Raw genomic sequence first — 19,284 nt, forward strand, 5'->3', positions numbered from 1 at the left:
AGGGACTCACAAAAGGAACAGGGAGTTCTGATCCTCTGATACAGCCCCATTGTTTTGTATGAAACCACCCAACTATCTTCCAAAGAATGACAGTTTCTGCTGCTCTACATCCTTGTCTGCATTTGGTGGTGTCAGGGTTCTGGATTTGGGCCATTCTGATAGGTGTGTAGTGGTATCATACTGTTTTAATGTGCACTACCTGACAACATATGGCACGGAGCACCTTTTCATAGGTCTTGGCCATCTGTATTTCTTACTTGTTGGGGTATTTGTTACGGTGTTTGGCCCATCTTTTAATCAGGTTGTTTTGTCATTGTTGAGTTTTAAGAGTTCTTTGTATATTTTGGGTAACAGTTTGTTATCTGATATGTCTTTTACAAATATTTTCTCCCAGTCGGCTTCTCTTCTCATTATCCTGACAGTGTTTTTTTCCAGAGCAAAACTTTTAAATTTTAATGAAGTCCAGCTTATCAGTTCTTTCTTTCATGAATCATGCTGTAACTAGAAAGTCATTGCCATACCCAAGGTCATCTGTAGGTTTTCTCCTATGTTATCTTCTAGGAGTTTTTTGGTTTTGCATTTTACATTTAGGTCTGTGAGTCACGTGGAGTTAACTTTGTGAAGGTTGTAAAGTCTGTGCCTAGATTCGTATTTTTCTGTGTGACTATCCAGACATTCCAATACCGTTTGTTGAAAAGACTATCTTTTCTCTATTGTATTGTCTTTGCTCCTTTATTATACATCAGTTGACTCTATGTGGATTTATATTTATATTTGAGTTTTATCATAACTGCTTGTTGCCATCATGTTCATGAAGTCAGAATTTAGCAATAAAATTGACATTTTTATATTTTTCTTTAAAAAAAAACTTTTTTCTTTATTGATTTTTAGAGAGAGGATGGGAGAGGGAGAGAGAGATAAAAACATCAATGAGAGAGAACATCGATTGGCCACCTCCTGCATGCCCCCCACTGGGGATGTGCCCTGGCATATGCCCCTGACTGGGAATCGAACTGGCAACCTCTTGATGCATGGGTCGATGCTCAACCACTGAGCCACACTGGCCGGGCAACATTTTTATACTTTTCATGATAGAACAAGAAAGCATGAATGATCTGAATCTTAACATGATCTGTTAAACAGTTTATTTTAAGTTTATTTGGACATGCAGGGAGAACATGAGATGAGTTTTCAAATCACTGATTACTTGTTTTTCTCTCAAATCCAGGATCTAGTCAAAGCTTATTCATTGCGTTTATTTTGCTTAATCTAAAACAGTACTTGCACTTTTTTCACAATACTGCCTTTTGAAGAGAACAGACAAAGTTGTCCAGTGGACTGTCTAACAATCTGAATTTGTCTGATTATTTTCCTCTATTCTTTGTGTTTTCTATAAACTGGACATTAGGTCTAGAGACATGCTTTGATTAAGTTTACATGTTACAGTGTAAACTTCATACATCTACCAATAGACACATCATGTTAAGGTTTCACCCTCTTTGACATGCTAAGTTTGATCACTTGGTTAAGAGAGCAAACCAGTTTCTCTCTATGGAAGAGATATATCCTTCCCTTTATTATTACTAAGTAACCTCTGGAATGATACTTTGGTACCATGAGAATATCCTGTTTCCCAAAAACCTCTCATCCAATGGTTTTAACATTTAATATTGATCTTGATCATTGACTGAATCAATTATTACACTGGGAGTGGTGATTTTAAATGAATTTTATCTGAAACATAATTAAACTTTAAACTATTTAAAAATATATATATATTAACTCTGTCTCTTTACATTTTGCCATATAGTATAAATTAATTTAGTATTGATAACTTTTATACATTCAGCATACTTCACTATATAGATGAATATTTTCAATTTATTGTTTTTACTAAAATAAGTAATTTCAGTAATGGGTATATTTATACTACATTGAATTATCATACTGCATGTTAATTTTATGCACAACGAGCAGTCTAAAAGGACTTACAAATGTAAAAGAATGTCAGGAATTAGAGACATTACAGAGTCTGTCTCCAAAAAGAGCCTAAGGAGACATGATGACTAAATGTAATGTGACGTCATGGATCAGGAGGGAAAACTTCAGATAAAAAATAAGGAAATTAGCCCTGGCCGGTTTGGCTCAGCGGTTGGAGCATCCGCCTGCGGTATGGAGAGACCCGGGTTCGGTTCCCGCTAAGGGCATGTACCTCAGTTGCAGTTTGTCCCCGGCCCTGGTTGGTCGTGTGGGTGGCAGCCACTCGATGTGTCCCTTTCACATCGATGTTTCTCTCTCTCTCTCTCCTGCTCTCTCCCTCCCACTCTATCTGTGCAAAAGAATGGAAAAATGTCCTCGGGTGAGGATTTAAAAAAAAAAAAAAAAATAAGGAAATTAAATAAAATATAGACTTCAGTCAGCAGTCATGTATCAATATCAGTTCACTAATTGTGATGCATATATTATATCCAAGTAAGATGGTAATAATAGGGAAATTAGGTGTAGTGTATACTGGAATTTTCTGTACCATCTTCACAATTTTCCAATCATTCTAAAACTTAAAGTTATTTAAAATTATTTTAATGTTTGAAATATGAGTCGGAAGTTTAAAGACAGTGCTTCAAATTTTTTTATTATCCTCATAAGACAAAAGCTGTGAAAGCAGTTATAAAATAGAATATCAAATTCATAGTTTTTATTAACAGAACGGTATTCAAAGTGGTCAATATTTGAATGACGTTGAAAAGAGGGGGGAAATTACAAAAATTTAAAACCTCTTGATTACAAGGGACTAGAATACTGTCTTATGGCTATTGTATGTGTATCTGTTAAATAGATTAGCTTTGGTTGTAGTAGTAAGCATCAAAATTGTCAGTGGCTTCCCACAAAAAATTTATGTCTCACTTAAGTACATGTCCATTTGCTGTCTGCTTTCACAAAGCTCAGGGGGACGTGGTAAGTCACACGTCAGCTGTTGAAGGGTCTGCCCTGAAGTTATATGAACCAGTTCTGATAACATTTCATTGGCCAAGCAAGTCATATAACCCCACCTTCTTCAGAGATGGGGAGAAAAGTGAATATATTTAAATAGCCCTAATATCTACCATAATTGTGATATCTGCTTATCGTTAACTGTATTATAGCTATTACCAACATAGCTTTCATAATAGTTGTAACAAAGCTGTTGGGATGAATGAATTTGTCTTAAACTCAAACAATTTTGAAAATCAACTGTTAATTTGTATTAAATTCTATTTTATTTTAATTATTAATGCAGATTCTGGATTAGCCCAAAAGAAATTGTCAGATATTTGTCTCTATTTTGTTTAGACTTTCAAAGATTTGAATTGCAGTAGTTAGAAGCTCTAACAAACATAAATATAAGTGCACAAGCTTTTATATGCAACTATAGTGTCCCCATATTGATGTCTTGCAGGACAAAAATAGGTAAATAAATCATCCTCTTTCATGTCTTGATATAAAATCTGTGGATGGGAAGTTATTGCCACAGTGACCACTGTGGAGGTTGGGGAGAGTGCTGGAGAGTTCTCATACCTGAGCATTTGAGGAATTAGAGAAGCAGGTGGAAGAGAGTTCAAGTGCATCTTGAAATTATTACTGGCTTTTAAAGATGAAAGTCTACTAAAGAGGAACTGGCCACTCTGGACCTCAGCTTTCTCGTTGCTACAATGAGAGAGTATATAAACTACACAGGTATGCCGGATCCTGAAGATAGCTTCTGAAATCCTATGAATCAATAATTTTAGGAATTCTTATTTTAGTGCATTTTTAAATTCTTTTTTGTTTTTTTATCCTCACCGAGGACATTTTCCATTTTTTGTTCAGGCAGAGTGGGGGGGGGGGACAGAGAGAGAGAGAGAAACATCGATGTGAAAGGGACACATCGAGTGGCTGCCACCTGCACGACCGACCAGGGCCGGGGACAAACTGCAACCGAGGTACGCGCCCCTAGCGGGAACCGAACCCGGGTCTCTCAGGACCGCAGGCCGACGCTCTAACCGCTGAGCCAAACCGGCCAGGGCGCATTTTTAAATTCTTTAAATGTAACTCAAAATGCCTTCTCTAAATTATACTCTGGAAAATGGTAATTTTGAATAAAATACAAAAATGATGCCTTATTAACTCAAAAAACATAAAGTATGGTCAACACTAAAAGCTAACGTCAGTTTTCAGAATCTACCAATCTGTCAAACCTGTTTCCATAAAATCATTTTGCATATTAATGTCAAGAAAATTTTGACTCTAAAGTCCATCTGCTGTAAGCAGGTGAGAGCACACCGGGATGGGTTCTGTGGAGACATGATTTGGAACGAGGTCACCATGACTTTAAATTTGGCATCTCATTATAAGCCTCATCTTGGAACTTAGGAGAGTTTCCAAATAGTAGCAAAGAGGACCTTTTGATTTTTGTTGTGAAGTCTCTCAGGGTTTTCTGGTTGTCAGATATTGTTAGGGAAACTGACCCTTGCAGGGGTGGGGAATGTCCGGCCCAATACCAGGTAACATCACACACCTCACCAAATTAGCCTGACCAAATGTAGCAGGCTAATTTGTAAGTTGATCATTTTATATGGCCTGAGAATGATCATATAAATATCTAGATGGCCCTTGGCAGAAAAAAGTTTCCTCACCCCTGCAATGGTTAGTTTATTTAATCAAGAGGCTTTCTCTGAATGAGGAGGGTGCCAAGTAAATGAGTCATCAGACTAAGCAGAGCAGAATAACTGGACACCTCCTGTGTTCAGCTTTCTGCCTGTGATGTTTTATAATTCAAGAACTTGATTTTTACCTGCAGGCATCTTCTCCTAATGTACCTTGGCTTAAAATAGGTAACCGGAGAGTGAGTGGTTTAAGGGCTGTAAGACATGATCTGGGCCTTAGTTCTATAGTTTGCTACCTAAGTATTTTTAAATGTCATGACACACACACACAATACATGTATATGTGTGTAGGGTATGTATGTATATGTGCTTTTAATATATATATATATATATAATATATATATATACCCTTTTTAAAAATCATGGCTATTGAATTCTTACAAATAATTTCAGTTGGTCCACTCCTATGGTTATAAGAAGTTATTTTCATAGATCTCACCATTAAAAAATATCTAAAAAATGACTTATTGCTTATTAACAATTATTACACATTTAACGGCTTAAAGCAACACCTATTTATTAGTTTGCAGTTCTGTAGGTCACACATGGCATGGCTGGGTTTTCTGCTTAGGGGATCACGTGGCAGAAATCAAGGTGCTGGCTGGGCTGAGTTCTTGTCTGGAGGCTCTGGAGGAAAATCTGGTTCCAAGGTCATCCAGGTCGTAGACAGAATCCAGTTCCTTACAGTTGTAGGACTGACGTCTCTGTTTTCTTGCTGTCAGCAGCTGGAGGTTGCTCTCAGGTCCTTTCCACAGAGTCCCTTCTATCTTCAAGCCAGAGCGTTCACTGAATCCTCTTGTGTTTCAGATCTTCCCAATTGACTCTTCTGGGACCCTCCAGAGAAAGCACTCTGCTTTTAAAGGGCTCATGGGTGTATGTTAGGCCCAAGCAGATAATCGCCATATCTTAGGTCAACTAGCCATGTCAACATAACATAATCATGGGGCCATCTTAGAAGGCTGCCTGCCACTCACCTTATGTAGACATTCAGTGTTATATAGATTTCGTTTTCAGGTTGAATGACATGACAGAGCGTTTGGAACACTAAATGTGAACCGCCAAAGTGAATTATATTTAGGTTAAATTACTTTTATTGTGAATGTGATGCAGAAGATGTGTGGTACTGAGAAATACATTTACTTTTTAAATGTTTATAAATATATCAGATAAAAGTACATTTAAAAGACGTATTTTAAAGAGCTCTTATAAAAGCCCAGCATACGGCCTAGAACTCTTAGATCCCACGGGTGACAATGGGTAGCATAGTCTTCCTCAGTGTATGCCATTAATCATGGTCTTGGTCATACACTGATGATACAAACTCAGAGACTTTAGAGCTAAAGGAGATCAGAGATCATCTGTCACCCTCCCCTCTCCCCTGCCTTTTTTATAAATGAGGAACCAGAGACTCAGAGAAGGGATATGACTCAGGGAAGGCCATAGAGCCAGCGAGTTCATGGTAGAAATTGGCCTAGAATACATTTTGACTGATTCCCTATCTGGTAGTAATAGTAACAAGAGTGCCGTTAATTAAAGATTTTCCATGTATCAGGAAAATCTATTATTTTCCTTAATCTTCACAAAACTATGAGGTAGACATTATTATTATCATTGCCATTTCAGTTTGAGAAAACTGAGTCATGGGAGGGTCACTGAATCGGCGTCACCCAGCTTGTACATGGTAGAGTGGGAATCAAAGAGACAGTGGGACACCAGGACCTAACCTTCTGCTCTTCCGCCACCAGCGCCTCTTGCAGGGCCCTTCGCCTGCAGCACAGAGTTAGCTGAGTGCGTCTCCATGGACAGCTGCACGAGCTATCCATTGGTTATAGTCTGACAACAAATCTGTGAATAGAGAACCTGAAGCCCAGGAAGTGGGCACCAACTCTGGTTTCTATGTGGCTTCAAGGCATTGTGTAACCTCTGGGGACGCAGATGCTCTGTCTAAGATGGGATTGTCAGAGCTGTCCTGTACGGAAACAGCAGTCTAAACAGAAGCATTGCCTGCTCCCTGTGTTGTTCTCTGACACATGGCGGCTGGTTCTCATCACCCTGTGACAGCAGCTTTTCTCGTCACATTTGCTGTGAGAGAGTCAGACTTTAAGTGTAAAAAGTAAGATCTTTGGCATTGCAAAGGCTTTGTCTCGAGACCTTCAGGAATCTCCTCACTTTTGAAAGTCATGTTTCCTGTACATGTCCTCGTTCCACATTTTCAGACTTAACAGGATTGTATATCGCACCTGATGGTGATTGTTAACAGGGATGCGTCACAGGACATCAGCAGTAAAGCTCATGGGCAGGACCCAGCCCTCGGCCGGCTCCTCACACCAGCCTGGTCCCTTCCGTGATTCCAATTCACACCTGGACAAAATGCCATTACTTTTTGATGTGTCCATTGGGGATCACTCTCAAATAAAATAATAAATATTAAATGTATGAATGCCAAGTCTACTCTTCATCCCCATCCTTTTTTTAAACATTTTATCTTCTTTGTTTTATGTATTTTTTGCTTTACCATTTGAAATAAATTGCAGATAATATAACATTTCAGGTGTAAATACTTTAGTATGTATCTTGTAATAATAAGGGCATTTTTAAATAATACATGCTATTATCTGCCTAGGAAAATTAACATTTTTCTTAGCTCATTTAATATCCAATCTATATTCAAATTTTCCCTACTTGTCCTAATATTGTTTTTAGAGTGTTTTGCTTTTCTTGTTTCTTGTTTTTCCCCCCCAAAATTAAACCAAGCACTCATAGCATTTAATAGTTACATCTCTGTGATATTTTAAAATCTGGAATAATTCATCCACCTTGTTAATCTGTTTGCTTTCATGATATTAACTATTTTAAGAGACTAGGCCTATTTTCTTGAACAAAATTCCATGTTCTGGGGTTGCCTGTGTGTGTGTGTGTGTGTGTGTGTGTGTGTGTGTGTGATTTATCTTGTTACTCTGTCTTCGGTATTTTTGAAAACTAGAAGTTGATTCCAAAGACCTCAAGCCTGTTTTCGTTCGGACAACTGGACAGGTGACACTGTGTAGCTGGTGTCAGGAAGCAGTATGATTGCCCCACTGCTGGTGCTGCTGTCCGCCCGCTGGACTGAGGTGGTGACAGCCGGGTCTGCCGGGGTTAACGGACGTTTTCCTTTCATAACTAGAGTGACTGTTCGGCTCCCATGAATATCAAATGATGTTAGCATCCATCGATGTGCCTTATTTGAGTCATTTGTTCCATTGAAGGTTACAAATTGGTAATTTTAAAATTCATTTCTTCCTTTTACATTTCTTAACTAATTCCTCTGTAAAGAACAACTTTCTCGCATCAACGGAGGGTGCTTTATATCGTCTTAAGTTCATATCAGTACAACATGTTTACTATCAATTATCTAAAATATCAGCCTTAGAATACGGAACTGAGTTGGAAATGAGTCATAATGTTTATTTGAGATAAACTTTTTAAAGCATTTTGATGTACATTAAAGTTGAAAGTGGATAAGAGGTGAAATTTAAAGCAGTGTTTCAAATGGCGAACAAATACCATAAGAGGCTTAGTGAAAGGGATTTCAAGTCACTGGCAACATCAGCAAATATTTATTGATCTAAAATGAAATTATTAATACCAGACACTAAAAGAGCTGTTGAATCCCCAAAATGCTAATGGTATGCATGGTAATGTCGATAAATATTTAGAGCAGACAAGAAGTCAATTATCACAGGTAATTTGGATGATCACCCTGTTGTTCCATTAAGTAGTCTCTCAGCTCCAGTCTCAGCATGCCAGGTTTACAGTGGGGCTGCTTCTCGTCTGGTCCGCCCCACCATTACTCCCCCACATGTTTTGATCATCTGCACCATTCTCCACTGCACTGCACGCCGTCTTTCTGTCCTCACACCTCTGCCCATGTTCTTTCCCTTGGCAAAGGCACTCACTGTCTTCCTGAATCTTGGGTCCCAATCAGCCCATTTTACAAGCTCAGTTGAAATTCGACTCTCCCTATGCAGCCGCTCCTTCCTCCCTGACCTCTCAGGTAGCACTTGTCACCTCTGTCACACCTGTGGGACTGGACTCAGTTTCCTATTTGGTCTTCTAATGGGCTTCTATAAGTAAACCTCATTTCCAAACTGATCCAAACTGCTGAAGATCCTTGCGGACATAACTATCCATGACCCAAAATTACAAAGCTCTTTTTACATGACATTGCTGGGTTTCTGTGTTCCTTTGGGAATCTTTCTGAAAGTTACCACCACGTGAGATGCTGACATCAAACAGGAATGTCTCCTTTGTACAGCTTCCTTTGCCTTCTAACAACAACCACCCTATAAAAACAGGTTTTTGTGCGAAAGTTAAGGCTAGAACTGAGTATGACTCACCACTGTTCTTTGAACATAATGTGAAGGCCTAGTTGTTTTACTATGTCAAAAAGAAAAGAAAAAGACAGGTATGAATTAATCTGGCATTTAAATATGACAATAAAAACAAAGTTTGTTTTATTTTCCTTAGGTTGAACCTTTTTGTTCCTTTTGGTACCCATTTGAACACTGCTTTAAATGGAGATAAAACAGTGGTATGTTGTGCTTCCTGAAAATTTTTAGAAAATTTTCATCCCACTCAACAAGATATTGTTTGAAACACCTTTTCTCTCCGTCTCATTAATAAGAGCTCTTTGTATTTGCACAGTTCTTTTCCTCTGTGGACCGCAAAGTGTTGGCTGACATTTTTTGTCACCAGGTGGTGATGACAAAGCTGTCACCCCCTTTGTTTTCTGTCTGTACAGAAGCAGGAGGTAAAAAGCTCCGGAGCACTGTGCAGAGAAGCACAGAAACCGGCCTGGCTGTGGAAATGAGGAACTGGATGACTCGCCAGGCAAGCCGAGAGTCCACCGACGGCAGCATGAACAGCTACAGCTCGGAGGGAAAGTGAGTGAGCTGGCTGTGGTCCCCTCCACGCCTTGCAGGGGCCATCTTCCGAGTCTGGCGATAAATGATTTCCTTTCATGGCAAGGTGGTAAAAAGTGACTTTCATAATACATGCAAATAAAAATTTGCCCTAGCTTGAAATAATACACCTAAAAGCACAAAAAGAATAAGCACTCATGGCACATTGTGTGAACAGTGCTAATTTTAAAAATCTTTGCTGCAAGAGTTATTACTACAAAGTACAGAATATGGATGCATACGTAGTTCCATGCAGTCGCAGGCAGTTCAGACAAAGGTAGTAGCCAAAAGAAATGCCACTCAGAGAATTGGAAAGCCCTTCCTGTAGGTAGTTATAAGCAGCTTCCCCTAGAATCAGCTGTACCTGAGCTGCTGTGAAAGCAGTTACACAGATTGTGGAGCCTTGTCACCAACAAACTAACAGTGGTGAGCAACTGCAGATCCGTGGAAGGGTCCATACGTGACATTCACAAAGGAAAGTGGGGTTTACTGACTGCTCTGTCATCCCCATGGGAGCATCAGATATTTAGACAACGTGTGTGGCCAGTTCACAGACATGAGGCCTCAGGCGCCTCTGGCAGCGTATTCGTGATATGCCCTGAGGATCATTTGTCTAGCAGGTTATATAAACAGAAGAGCTGTATGTGGCTCCTCTGCATTTATAAAGAAGGTTATGTGGGATACTTATGGAAGCTTAAACAATGTGGATTACCTGTGTATTGGGGGATTAAGGTTGCAGGAAGAGATGGATTTGATGTTAATCAAGGATGCCTTAACAGAGACGGAGAATCAGGTAAAACGTAGATGTGCACTGAGCACTCCTCATTGCGGAGCCCCGTGATAGATACGTTAGGGGATCAGATGTTGGCTGGCCCCTGCGCCTCAGATGTTTATAGTCTTATTGGAGAAATGGGATGAAGGCTCACAAATCCACTCAACAAGTAGAACCTAGAGCTTGCAGTGTTCTGGGCACTGTGCGTGAGTTGTGGATGTAAGCCATACAGGGAGCCCGAGTCCGTGGGTGGTTAAGACCATGGCTTTAGAAGCATACAGGTTTAAGTTCTCATCTGTTTTGTTGGCACTATAGAAACCTGGGTGAGTTTCTAGGCTTCATTTTAATTAGTTGATTGATCTTAACAAGTATTCATTAAGTGCTTACAATACCCCAGGCACAGTTCTAGGTGCTCAAGATGTATCAATGAGCAAAATAGAAAAAAAGAAACAAACTCTGCCTTCACCAGACAAGATAGCCGTTAAAGAGGAAACATGAGTGAAATAGATAGTAGATTAGGTGGTATACGTTCTAAGGTGTGAAACAAAGAGAGATGATAGAGCAGTAGGGTTTATGTAGGGTAGATAGGGCAAAGGTCACATCCAGGTAAAGATCTGCAGGAAGTTGGTGAACACATGGACATCTGAGGAAGGAGCGTTCTGTGCTGAAGCAATGCTGAGGCCCCGGGCAGCACTGAGGAGTCAGGGCGGGGGCAGGGGGTAAGACTAGGAATTGAGATACGGCGAGCAGGGGTGGATAGTCTGTGGTTTTTACATGTCATTGTAAGGACTTTGGTTTTACTCTGAGGGGTGAGAAGTCAAGGGAGGACTTTGAGCAGAGGCCTGACGTCTGACACTGCTGTGGGGGGGAGAGCAGAGGTGGCGACAGGAGCTCCATCAGGGGCTGTTGCAGAAGAGAGAAGATGGTGGCTGGGACCAGCGTGGTAGCATTAGTGAGGTCAGATTCTATGTATTGTGATAGAGACAATAAGATTTGTGGATGTATTTGATGTGACTAATGAGAGAAGGAGAGGGTATTAGTTTGCTAGGGCTGCCATAACAAAATACCAGTGACTAGGTGACTCAAACAACAGAAATACATGCTCTCATCGCTCTGCAGACTGGAAGTCAGAGATGAAAGTGTCAGCAGGGTTGGCTTCTCCTAAGGCCTTTCTCTCCCTTTGCCTTGCAGATGGCCTCCTTCCCACTGAGTGCTCACCAGGTCTTCCCTCTGAGGGTGCATACCCCTGGTGTCTCTTCCTCTTCCTATAAGGACACCAGTCATATTAGATTAAGGCCCCACCCTTATGACCTCATTTGGCCTAATTACTTCTTCAAAAGCCCTGTCTCCAAGTAGTAATAATGGGGATTTAAGGCTTCAGTATATAAAATGCCATATATTGGGGGGAGGGGTGCTTGAGGTTGTTGGGGGACACAATTCAGTCTATAACAAAGATGAAAGACAACTCCAAAACTGAGGAATTAAAAGGATGAAGTTGCAGGTTAAGATGAGGGTCCTCTGAGAGGAACAGAGTTTGTGTTGTTTTCTTGTTTGTGGTTTGGGACAATTTATATTTCAGTTGCCTACTAGACATCCAAGCAGATATGTTGACAAAGCAGTTAGAATACAGGTCTGTGACCCAAGGGAGCATTCCAAGCTGAAGGAATATTACCATTCCAAGGTAATATCAGCATAGAAATGACAAGAGGTCAAAGGATCAAGCTCCCAATATTTAATGGCAGAACTAGCAAAGGAGACTGAGATCAGGGGGCCAAAAAGGAAAACCAGGACAGGAGAGAGTCTGGGAAACAGTGGAGAAAGAGTTTCAAGGAAGAAGCAGGGGTCAATTGTGTCAAATGATGCTAAGTTACATTAGTATCAATAATATAGAGTATTGGCAGTTCGACTTACCAATGTGGCTATTAAGTAACCTTGACCAGGGAAATCTAGTGGAGTGGAGAACAACAGAGCAAGGAGGAGAGCAAGGACAACTCACTGGAGTTTCAGGGGGCGTGAGAGGAGAGAAGCTGCAGACAGCACACAGAGCTCCTCCAGGGGTCTCGGGAGAGGGGTGGTGTCTGCAGAGGGAAGTGGGGTTAGGGAAGGGAATGTTTCTTAAAGTGGAAGAAATAACCTATGTTTGTGTGCTGGTGGGAGTGATCCAAAAAAAGTTTCTTCAGCTATAAAATGGGTTAGATAATAGAATCTCTCTCAGAATGCAGCCAAGATGATTAAATATGATAATGCCGGTTATGGAGTAAGTGTTCGGTGTGTACTGAGTGCTGCTGATAGAAATCGTAGTCCATGTGCTCCAGGTAAGGAAGAAAAGGACACATAAACAGAAGCCTGCAGTCCAGTGTGACAAGTGCTTCTGGTGACATATGTGGGCTGCTAGAGAAGGAACAAGGAGAACCATGGGATCCAGTAACGTAAGTGGCAAAATAGTAGTACCAACTGCTCCTGCCACAGGAAGGGCCTACAGGGAGACCTGAGCTGCCCGGATGGAAACAGGCTGAGGGTTTAATCTCGTATGTTATTTTGCTTTCAGCCTGATTTTCCCTGGGGTCCGCTTGGCCTCCGATAGCCAGTTCAGCGATTTTCTGGATGGTCTCGGCCCTGCCCAGCTAGTGGGGCGGCAGACTCTGGCTACACCTGCAATGGGTAAGGATTTCTGTCACGTGATTTTGTGGTTTTTCTTTCAGATTGTTGAAAAAGACATCCTTTACTTTCCTAGGATTTTTAACAGTATTATCAGCAGGAATGAGTATTTTATATTTTAGCAATTAAAAAATCTTCAGCTAATTTTTTTCATTTAACTTATATGCTTTTTAAAGTGAGATGTCATTGGTAAAATTTTAAATATATTTGAACATAGGGTAGCATTTTTCTTACCGCGTTTGCATATTAAGTTTTGTTTGTTTCTTCTCCACACCCTATTAGGTGACATTCAGGTAGGAATGATGGACAAAAAGGGACAGCTGGAGGTGGAAATCATTCGGGCCCGTGGCCTTGTTGTAAAACCAGGTTCCAAGACACTGCCAGGTAAAAACAGAAAACATTCTTCTGTTGTTGCTCATGATCTACATTTTGCAATTCAGAGATTTTGTTTTTTATTAGCTGCTAAAAAACTTTGTTTTTAGATAATCAGGGATACTAACATGAGTCAATGAAATGTAGTAGTTTGTGTATTTATCCTGAGTGAGCATCAGTGAGGGTGACGTCACTGGTGGGGATAATATAGCCTGTTAGATGTGTATATATGTAGTAGAAACCACTACAAAATGAAAACTGCCACGCTTAGGTCATTCCTTGTGTACAACATGTCCATAAGTAATTCTTTTTCTCATGAGCTGGTGTTTTTGTATTATTCTTCAGTTTACCTGGGGCTTCAAAATCCTCCATGGAAATCCTAATGGTTCTGGAATTAAAATAAAATAGGAACAGGCCCTAAAGTAGCATAAGCCTATGTATGTAGGACATTCTCATGACAAGACTTTTATTTCTTGTAGTGTATAAACAAAAAGAGGCATAATTAAATTTTTTTTAAATATGTTTTTATTGATTTTTTTTTTTTTTTTGGAGAGAGATAGAAACATTGATGAGAGAGAAACATTGTTGGCTGCCTCCTGCATGCCTACTACTGGGGATTGAACCCACAACCTGGGCATGTGCTCTGACCAGGAGTTGAACCTGGACCTCTCAGTCCATGAGACGATGCTCAGTCCACTGAGCCACACCGTCTGGGCCATCATTATACATTTTTATCATGATGTCGCATATTTCATACTGAAGGTGTGTACTGAGGTGCTGGGAGCACAGAAAGTGCCCCAGACTCCAGCTGCACTGTGCGGAGATGTGTCATCAAATCTGATGCACAGACCAGCTACTGAGGATTCTGAAATGTGGTTTCCCACCTCAGCACCTCCAGTGGCGGATTGTGAGTTTGAATCTCTTAACTTTGCTATCCTTGCGGAAATTCTAAGTTACAGTGTCCATGACCTGCTGTACAGCCTCACAGTGGTGATTAAGGCAGGTGTGCTTATAGAGGTCTCGGAGCTACACGACCCGCTCTGCTGCCAAGAATAAAGTAATTTCTACATGTATGAAGATGCTTTTATGAAGAAAGAGTCTGTCAGATAAATTTCAAGCTATGGAATTTATAATTAGTTGCCTCTTCCCAGATAATTTGGACATATGACACAAAATTTGTCCTGTACCCATACCACCATTAATAAGCAAACGTTTTGTGTTTATTAAACAAATTTACTATTTAAAAAAACCCTTTGGAGTGATAAATGATTCGTGGTAATGGTGAGTAAAACAATAGAGATTAATGCATGTTTAATTAGATTTATGTATTAACAAAGAAGGATTAAGACATAGCTGTTGAATATTGTTAAGGACTAGAAGCATTACACCTTATTTAATGCAGTGTTCAAATCTATATAACCAGTTGATGGCAAATTAGTAATCAATTGAGAGGCTATGTCAACATTGCCTAAAACTGCCTGAGTAGCTGATAGTTATCTATTATTTACCTAATGATTTTGACAGAATCAGAAAGGCCAGTGACTCTGGGTTGCTAGCTCTTTTGGCCGAAGGTTAACCTGTTGCAGAGTCACCCATGAGTTGGGTGTGTCATACATAGCGCATCACTGAGCTCTCCCATGTTGTCTTTCCCAAGCACCATACGTGAAGGTGTACCTGTTGGACAACGGAGTCTGCGTAGCCAAAAAGAAGACAAAAGTGGCACGAAAAACGCTGGAACCCCTGTACCAGCAGCTGTTATCTTTCGAAGAAAGTCCCCAAGGAAAGGTTTTACAGGTATTTATTTACTGAATTGTTTACTCCTTCACTAAGAAAGAATGTTCGTGGAGTCAAACCTTGTCCCTGACACCTTTACTTACCACATCCCTTTCTGTGCCTCACAGCCGCGATTCTTGGGAAACCTCAGAGCAGTGGCCAGTGCTGTAAGGCTACAGGCACTGATGTTTCCTTCAGGTGAAGTCCAGACTAGCAGGCCCCCGCCACACATACACTCCAGTCTTCCTGAACTCTGTGGCCTTCGCACTTGACAGTTTTCCCAATAGACCTTTGGATGTTGCCCCAGTAGTCAATGCAGCTATTTAACATTTGATGTCAGCACATTAGCTGAATGTTTTTCAGTTTACAAGTTTTTGCTTTATTTTGTTTTGTTTTTTAAATATTTTTTCTTTATTGATTTCAGTGAGAGAGGAATGGGGAGGGAGAGAGAGAAACATTGATGAGAGGGAACATCAACTGGCCGCCTCCTGCATGCCCTCCACTGGGGACTGGGCCCACAACCTGGGATGTGCCCTGACCGGGAATCAAACCGGCGACCTGTTGGTGCATGGATCAATGCTCAACTGCTGAGCCACACCGGCCGGGCTAGTTTGTAAGTTTTTATGTGCATGATTATACTGACATTACACTCCTTTTTATTTTGCCAACAGATCATTGTCTGGGGAGATTATGGCCGCATGGATCACAAGTCTTTTATGGGAGTGGCCCAGATACTTTTAGATGAACTGGAGCTATCCAATATGGTAATTGGGTGGTTCAAACTCTTCCCCACCTCCTCCCTGGTGGATCCAACCTTGGCCCCTCTGACGAGAAGAGCTTCCCAGTCTTCTCTGGAAAGTTCAACCGGACCTTCTTACTCTCGTTCATAGCAGCTGTACAACTGTTGTCATAGCAACCAGCGTTACAAAAAATAAAAATAAAAAATCACAGGTCGCAAACCCTGGTAACACTGCATGCTTAATGTTGTGTCTTCTGAGCCTGTTTCTAGGGCTACACAGCGAACCTGTGTTCTCAGAGGAAGTTGCACACATTGTGCCCTAAAGAAGGCCCTCAGGAGAAAGAGCAGAGCTACAAAGAGATTGGTTTGGAGTCCGTGACACACACCTCTCGACCCAGTCTGAAGCCATGGGTTAATCTTAAAGAATCAGTCAGTTTCCTGCAACAAAAGCCCTTTTCGATGGCACCTTTATATTTTTATCGTTCCTTTTCCTTCATTTCTCTGACCCCAAAGCCCTGCTATGCCACAGAAATGGAGTGAGACAGCCACTAAGCCATGTGACAAGTCAAGGGGTGAAGTCCTTGGAAGCATCAGGTGACAAGCAGGGGACCAAGCAGTGGTCCGAGGCGAAACGTCTGCCCTCCCTGGTGGCGGTGCCAGTCCAGCAGGAACCGCGGCCGTCACTCTAATGCCGAGATGTGCTGGACTCTGGAAAGCAAAATCTGTGGCTACACTACTGAATGAAACTAAAGACACCTTTTTGCATGGACACAGATTAGCTGAATACTTAAATTATTTTCTTGGGGCTGCAACTTGGAAAAAAAAAAAAAGAATAAAAATCAGCCATTTTCAACAATTTATATTATTTTTAAAAATAAATTTCACTAGTGCATGGTTTTAAAAAGGGGAGAATGCAACAGGCTGATACAAAGACACACAGTGTTTATTCTTTAAACTAATCATAGTCTGTGTTTTGGCAGACATTACAAACGAAAGTACTTTCTAGAAGATACTTAAAATTCTCTTTATGTGACAAGTATATCTTCAGTTTATTTCCATGTTAAACATACAAATCTAATGAAGTTCAATATGTGCACCTTGTCACATCTTTCTTCTTCTCACTTTCCCCTTCTCCCTCTTTTCAATTTCTGTTTTCTTTCTCCCTACCACAGTGAACATTATTCCAAAAAATTACAAGTTTTTGACCTAACACTCTCTTGTACCCCATGTTTGACTCATTTGTACATGCTTCTGAATTTATGAATTTCTCAAGGGAAAAAATAAAAGCTTTCTGTTTCAAGCATGTTGAAAGGGATTTTGCAACCTGACTTGGGAGTACATTAAAGTAAGTCAGCATGTGTTTGACAAAGGAGATATTTGAACTTTTGCAATCTATTGTACAGTGCATGGTAATTTTATTTTCACCTTCAAAGTTTAGTTTACGGGAAAATTCTAAAATCATATGGCCATTGTAATGTCTGATAGATTTGTTTTTCGCACCAGCATTATTCATACAGGGGTTAAAGTATTATTTCTAGAAGGTCTTAGGTTTTGTTTTTTAATTAATTAAAGCCATTTCTTTAGCTGTTTTCCATTTACTGTGTGAATAGACACACCGCTGAAACTCTGGAGCCCTGAAACAGGGCTGTGTATTAATTCATGTTTCTGTAGTAAAATTCAATTTTTCACAAATTATATTTCTAGAGAAATATAGTAAACATGAATTTGCAACAAATAATTTTAAAGCTCCAATTTTTAGGTGACTCAAAGAAAATCAGTCTGCCTACTAATAGTTCTTTGATGCCATCACCAAAAGTCTACACACAAATTTCAAGTCAAACCCCTGCCTTTGACTTTTACAGACCGTTGTTATTGCCATTGGGTGGTGCTATGAGGTCAGATTTCTCTGAAGTCCCCTGTGTAGAGGAAAAGTTACTGCATAATGTAGTAAACCACCCATACTCTCTATTTCTTTGAGTACACTCTGATAACACATTCTCATAGGTTGATTTTAATTTCTTGCAATAACTTTTGAAATCCACATTCATACCATTTCTTTAAACTAAGGCCATGCACAAAAATTGCTTTTTATCTTTTCTTTTTAAATTCAGTGCTGACTATTAAAAACTATCATGCTTGAAATGGTGCAAAAGTTAAAATGAGTATCACTAAAAATGCCTTCTCTTTATGTGGTGCAATATGAAATACACCAAGACTGTGTCTTGACATTCTGAGATCTGTGATGGACCCGGGGGTAAAGTTGTTCAGAGAATGAATAAAGCTTTATTGAAATAATTTAGACATGTGTGTACCAGCAACAATTGGTTCAATAGACCTCTAGTGTCTATACTCTCCCTTAGACTAAACGTTTACCATTTTCCTGATACTAAGGCACAGTCACATAATCTTTTGTGCATATTCCTATATAAATTATTTCTAATTTTAATAAGAAGGACATGACTGTATGGAATATTTGTACATACTCGTCATTATTGCAGTATTTATTTAAAAGTTGGTGTATTTTTTTTTAATTTTCACATGTCTGCACCTCGACTTGTGGTTTAGTCATGTAAATAGCACTATTCCAGTGACCATTGCTGCCCTGTACATAGTATGTTTTAAAACTAAAGGGAATTCCAGATGGGAAAAAAAACAAAGGGCAGATTAGTCCTGTAAAGAACACCAACTAATGTAAATCAAATTCATTCCGGTGATGGTATTTAACACTTTAAATAAAACATTTTCTTTACAGACGTTGTGTGCATGGCTTTCTCTGGTCCTCTTCTCCCCGCACATCCCCAAGCTTCTGCCGCCCGTTCCCTGAACTCCCGTCACTGAGACCGAAACGACCTTCTCTACCTCCGAATCCGAAGCACCTGCTGGTGTTAACAAATAGCCCACCTTAGAGCACTTCTTTCAAGTGCCGAAGGATTTCTGCTCACATCGTTAAAAGTTGCTAATTTTTTTTTAAAAAGGTTGTTTTTCCGGCCCTGGCCGGTTTGGCTCAGCGGTTAGAGCGTCAGCCTGCGGTCCACAGAGACCTGGGTTCAGTTCCCGCTAAGGGCATGTACCTCGGCTGCAATTTGTCCCCGGCCCTGGTTGGGTCGTGTGGGTGGCAGCCACTCGATGTGTCCCTTTCACATCGATGTTTCTCTCTCTTCCTCTCTCTCCTTCCCACTCTCTCTGAGTAAAAAATGGAAAAATGTCCTTGGGTGAGGATGGAAAAAAAAAAAAAAAAGGTTGTTTTTCCGGATTGGGGCGCTTTCCAATGAAACGTGTCAGCAGCTGGCAGATTTTAAGAGTGAAATGGGCGAGTTTTCTGAGTCAGTGCAGCCTCCACTGATCACA

At 40.3% G+C, this 19,284-nt stretch overlaps 1 protein-coding gene across 15 annotated transcripts in view; it reads left to right on the forward strand.

The window, feature by feature from the left end:
• RIMS2 (regulating synaptic membrane exocytosis 2) overlaps nt 1-16,769 on the forward strand; it is a 513,935-nt gene extending 497,166 nt beyond the window's left edge. For all 15 annotated transcript variants that reach the window (XM_036264303.1, XM_036264293.1, XM_036264304.1 and 12 more), the window contains 5 exons: nt 9,463-9,604; nt 12,943-13,055; nt 13,335-13,436; nt 15,079-15,218; nt 15,869-16,769. In XM_036264303.1, the coding sequence (XP_036120196.1) occupies nt 9,463-9,604; nt 12,943-13,055; nt 13,335-13,436; nt 15,079-15,218; nt 15,869-16,087 (716 nt within the window). In that variant the 3' untranslated portion in view covers nt 16,088-16,769. The remainder of the gene's footprint in view (nt 1-9,462; nt 9,605-12,942; nt 13,056-13,334; nt 13,437-15,078; nt 15,219-15,868) is intronic.
• The last annotated feature ends 2,515 nt before the right edge of the window (nt 16,770-19,284 follow it).

The sequence above is a fragment of the Molossus molossus genome, unplaced genomic scaffold (genome assembly GCF_014108415.1).
Source record: "Molossus molossus isolate mMolMol1 unplaced genomic scaffold, mMolMol1.p scaffold_m16_p_16, whole genome shotgun sequence".
In the NCBI taxonomy this organism is placed as follows: Eukaryota; Metazoa; Chordata; class Mammalia; order Chiroptera; family Molossidae; genus Molossus; species Molossus molossus.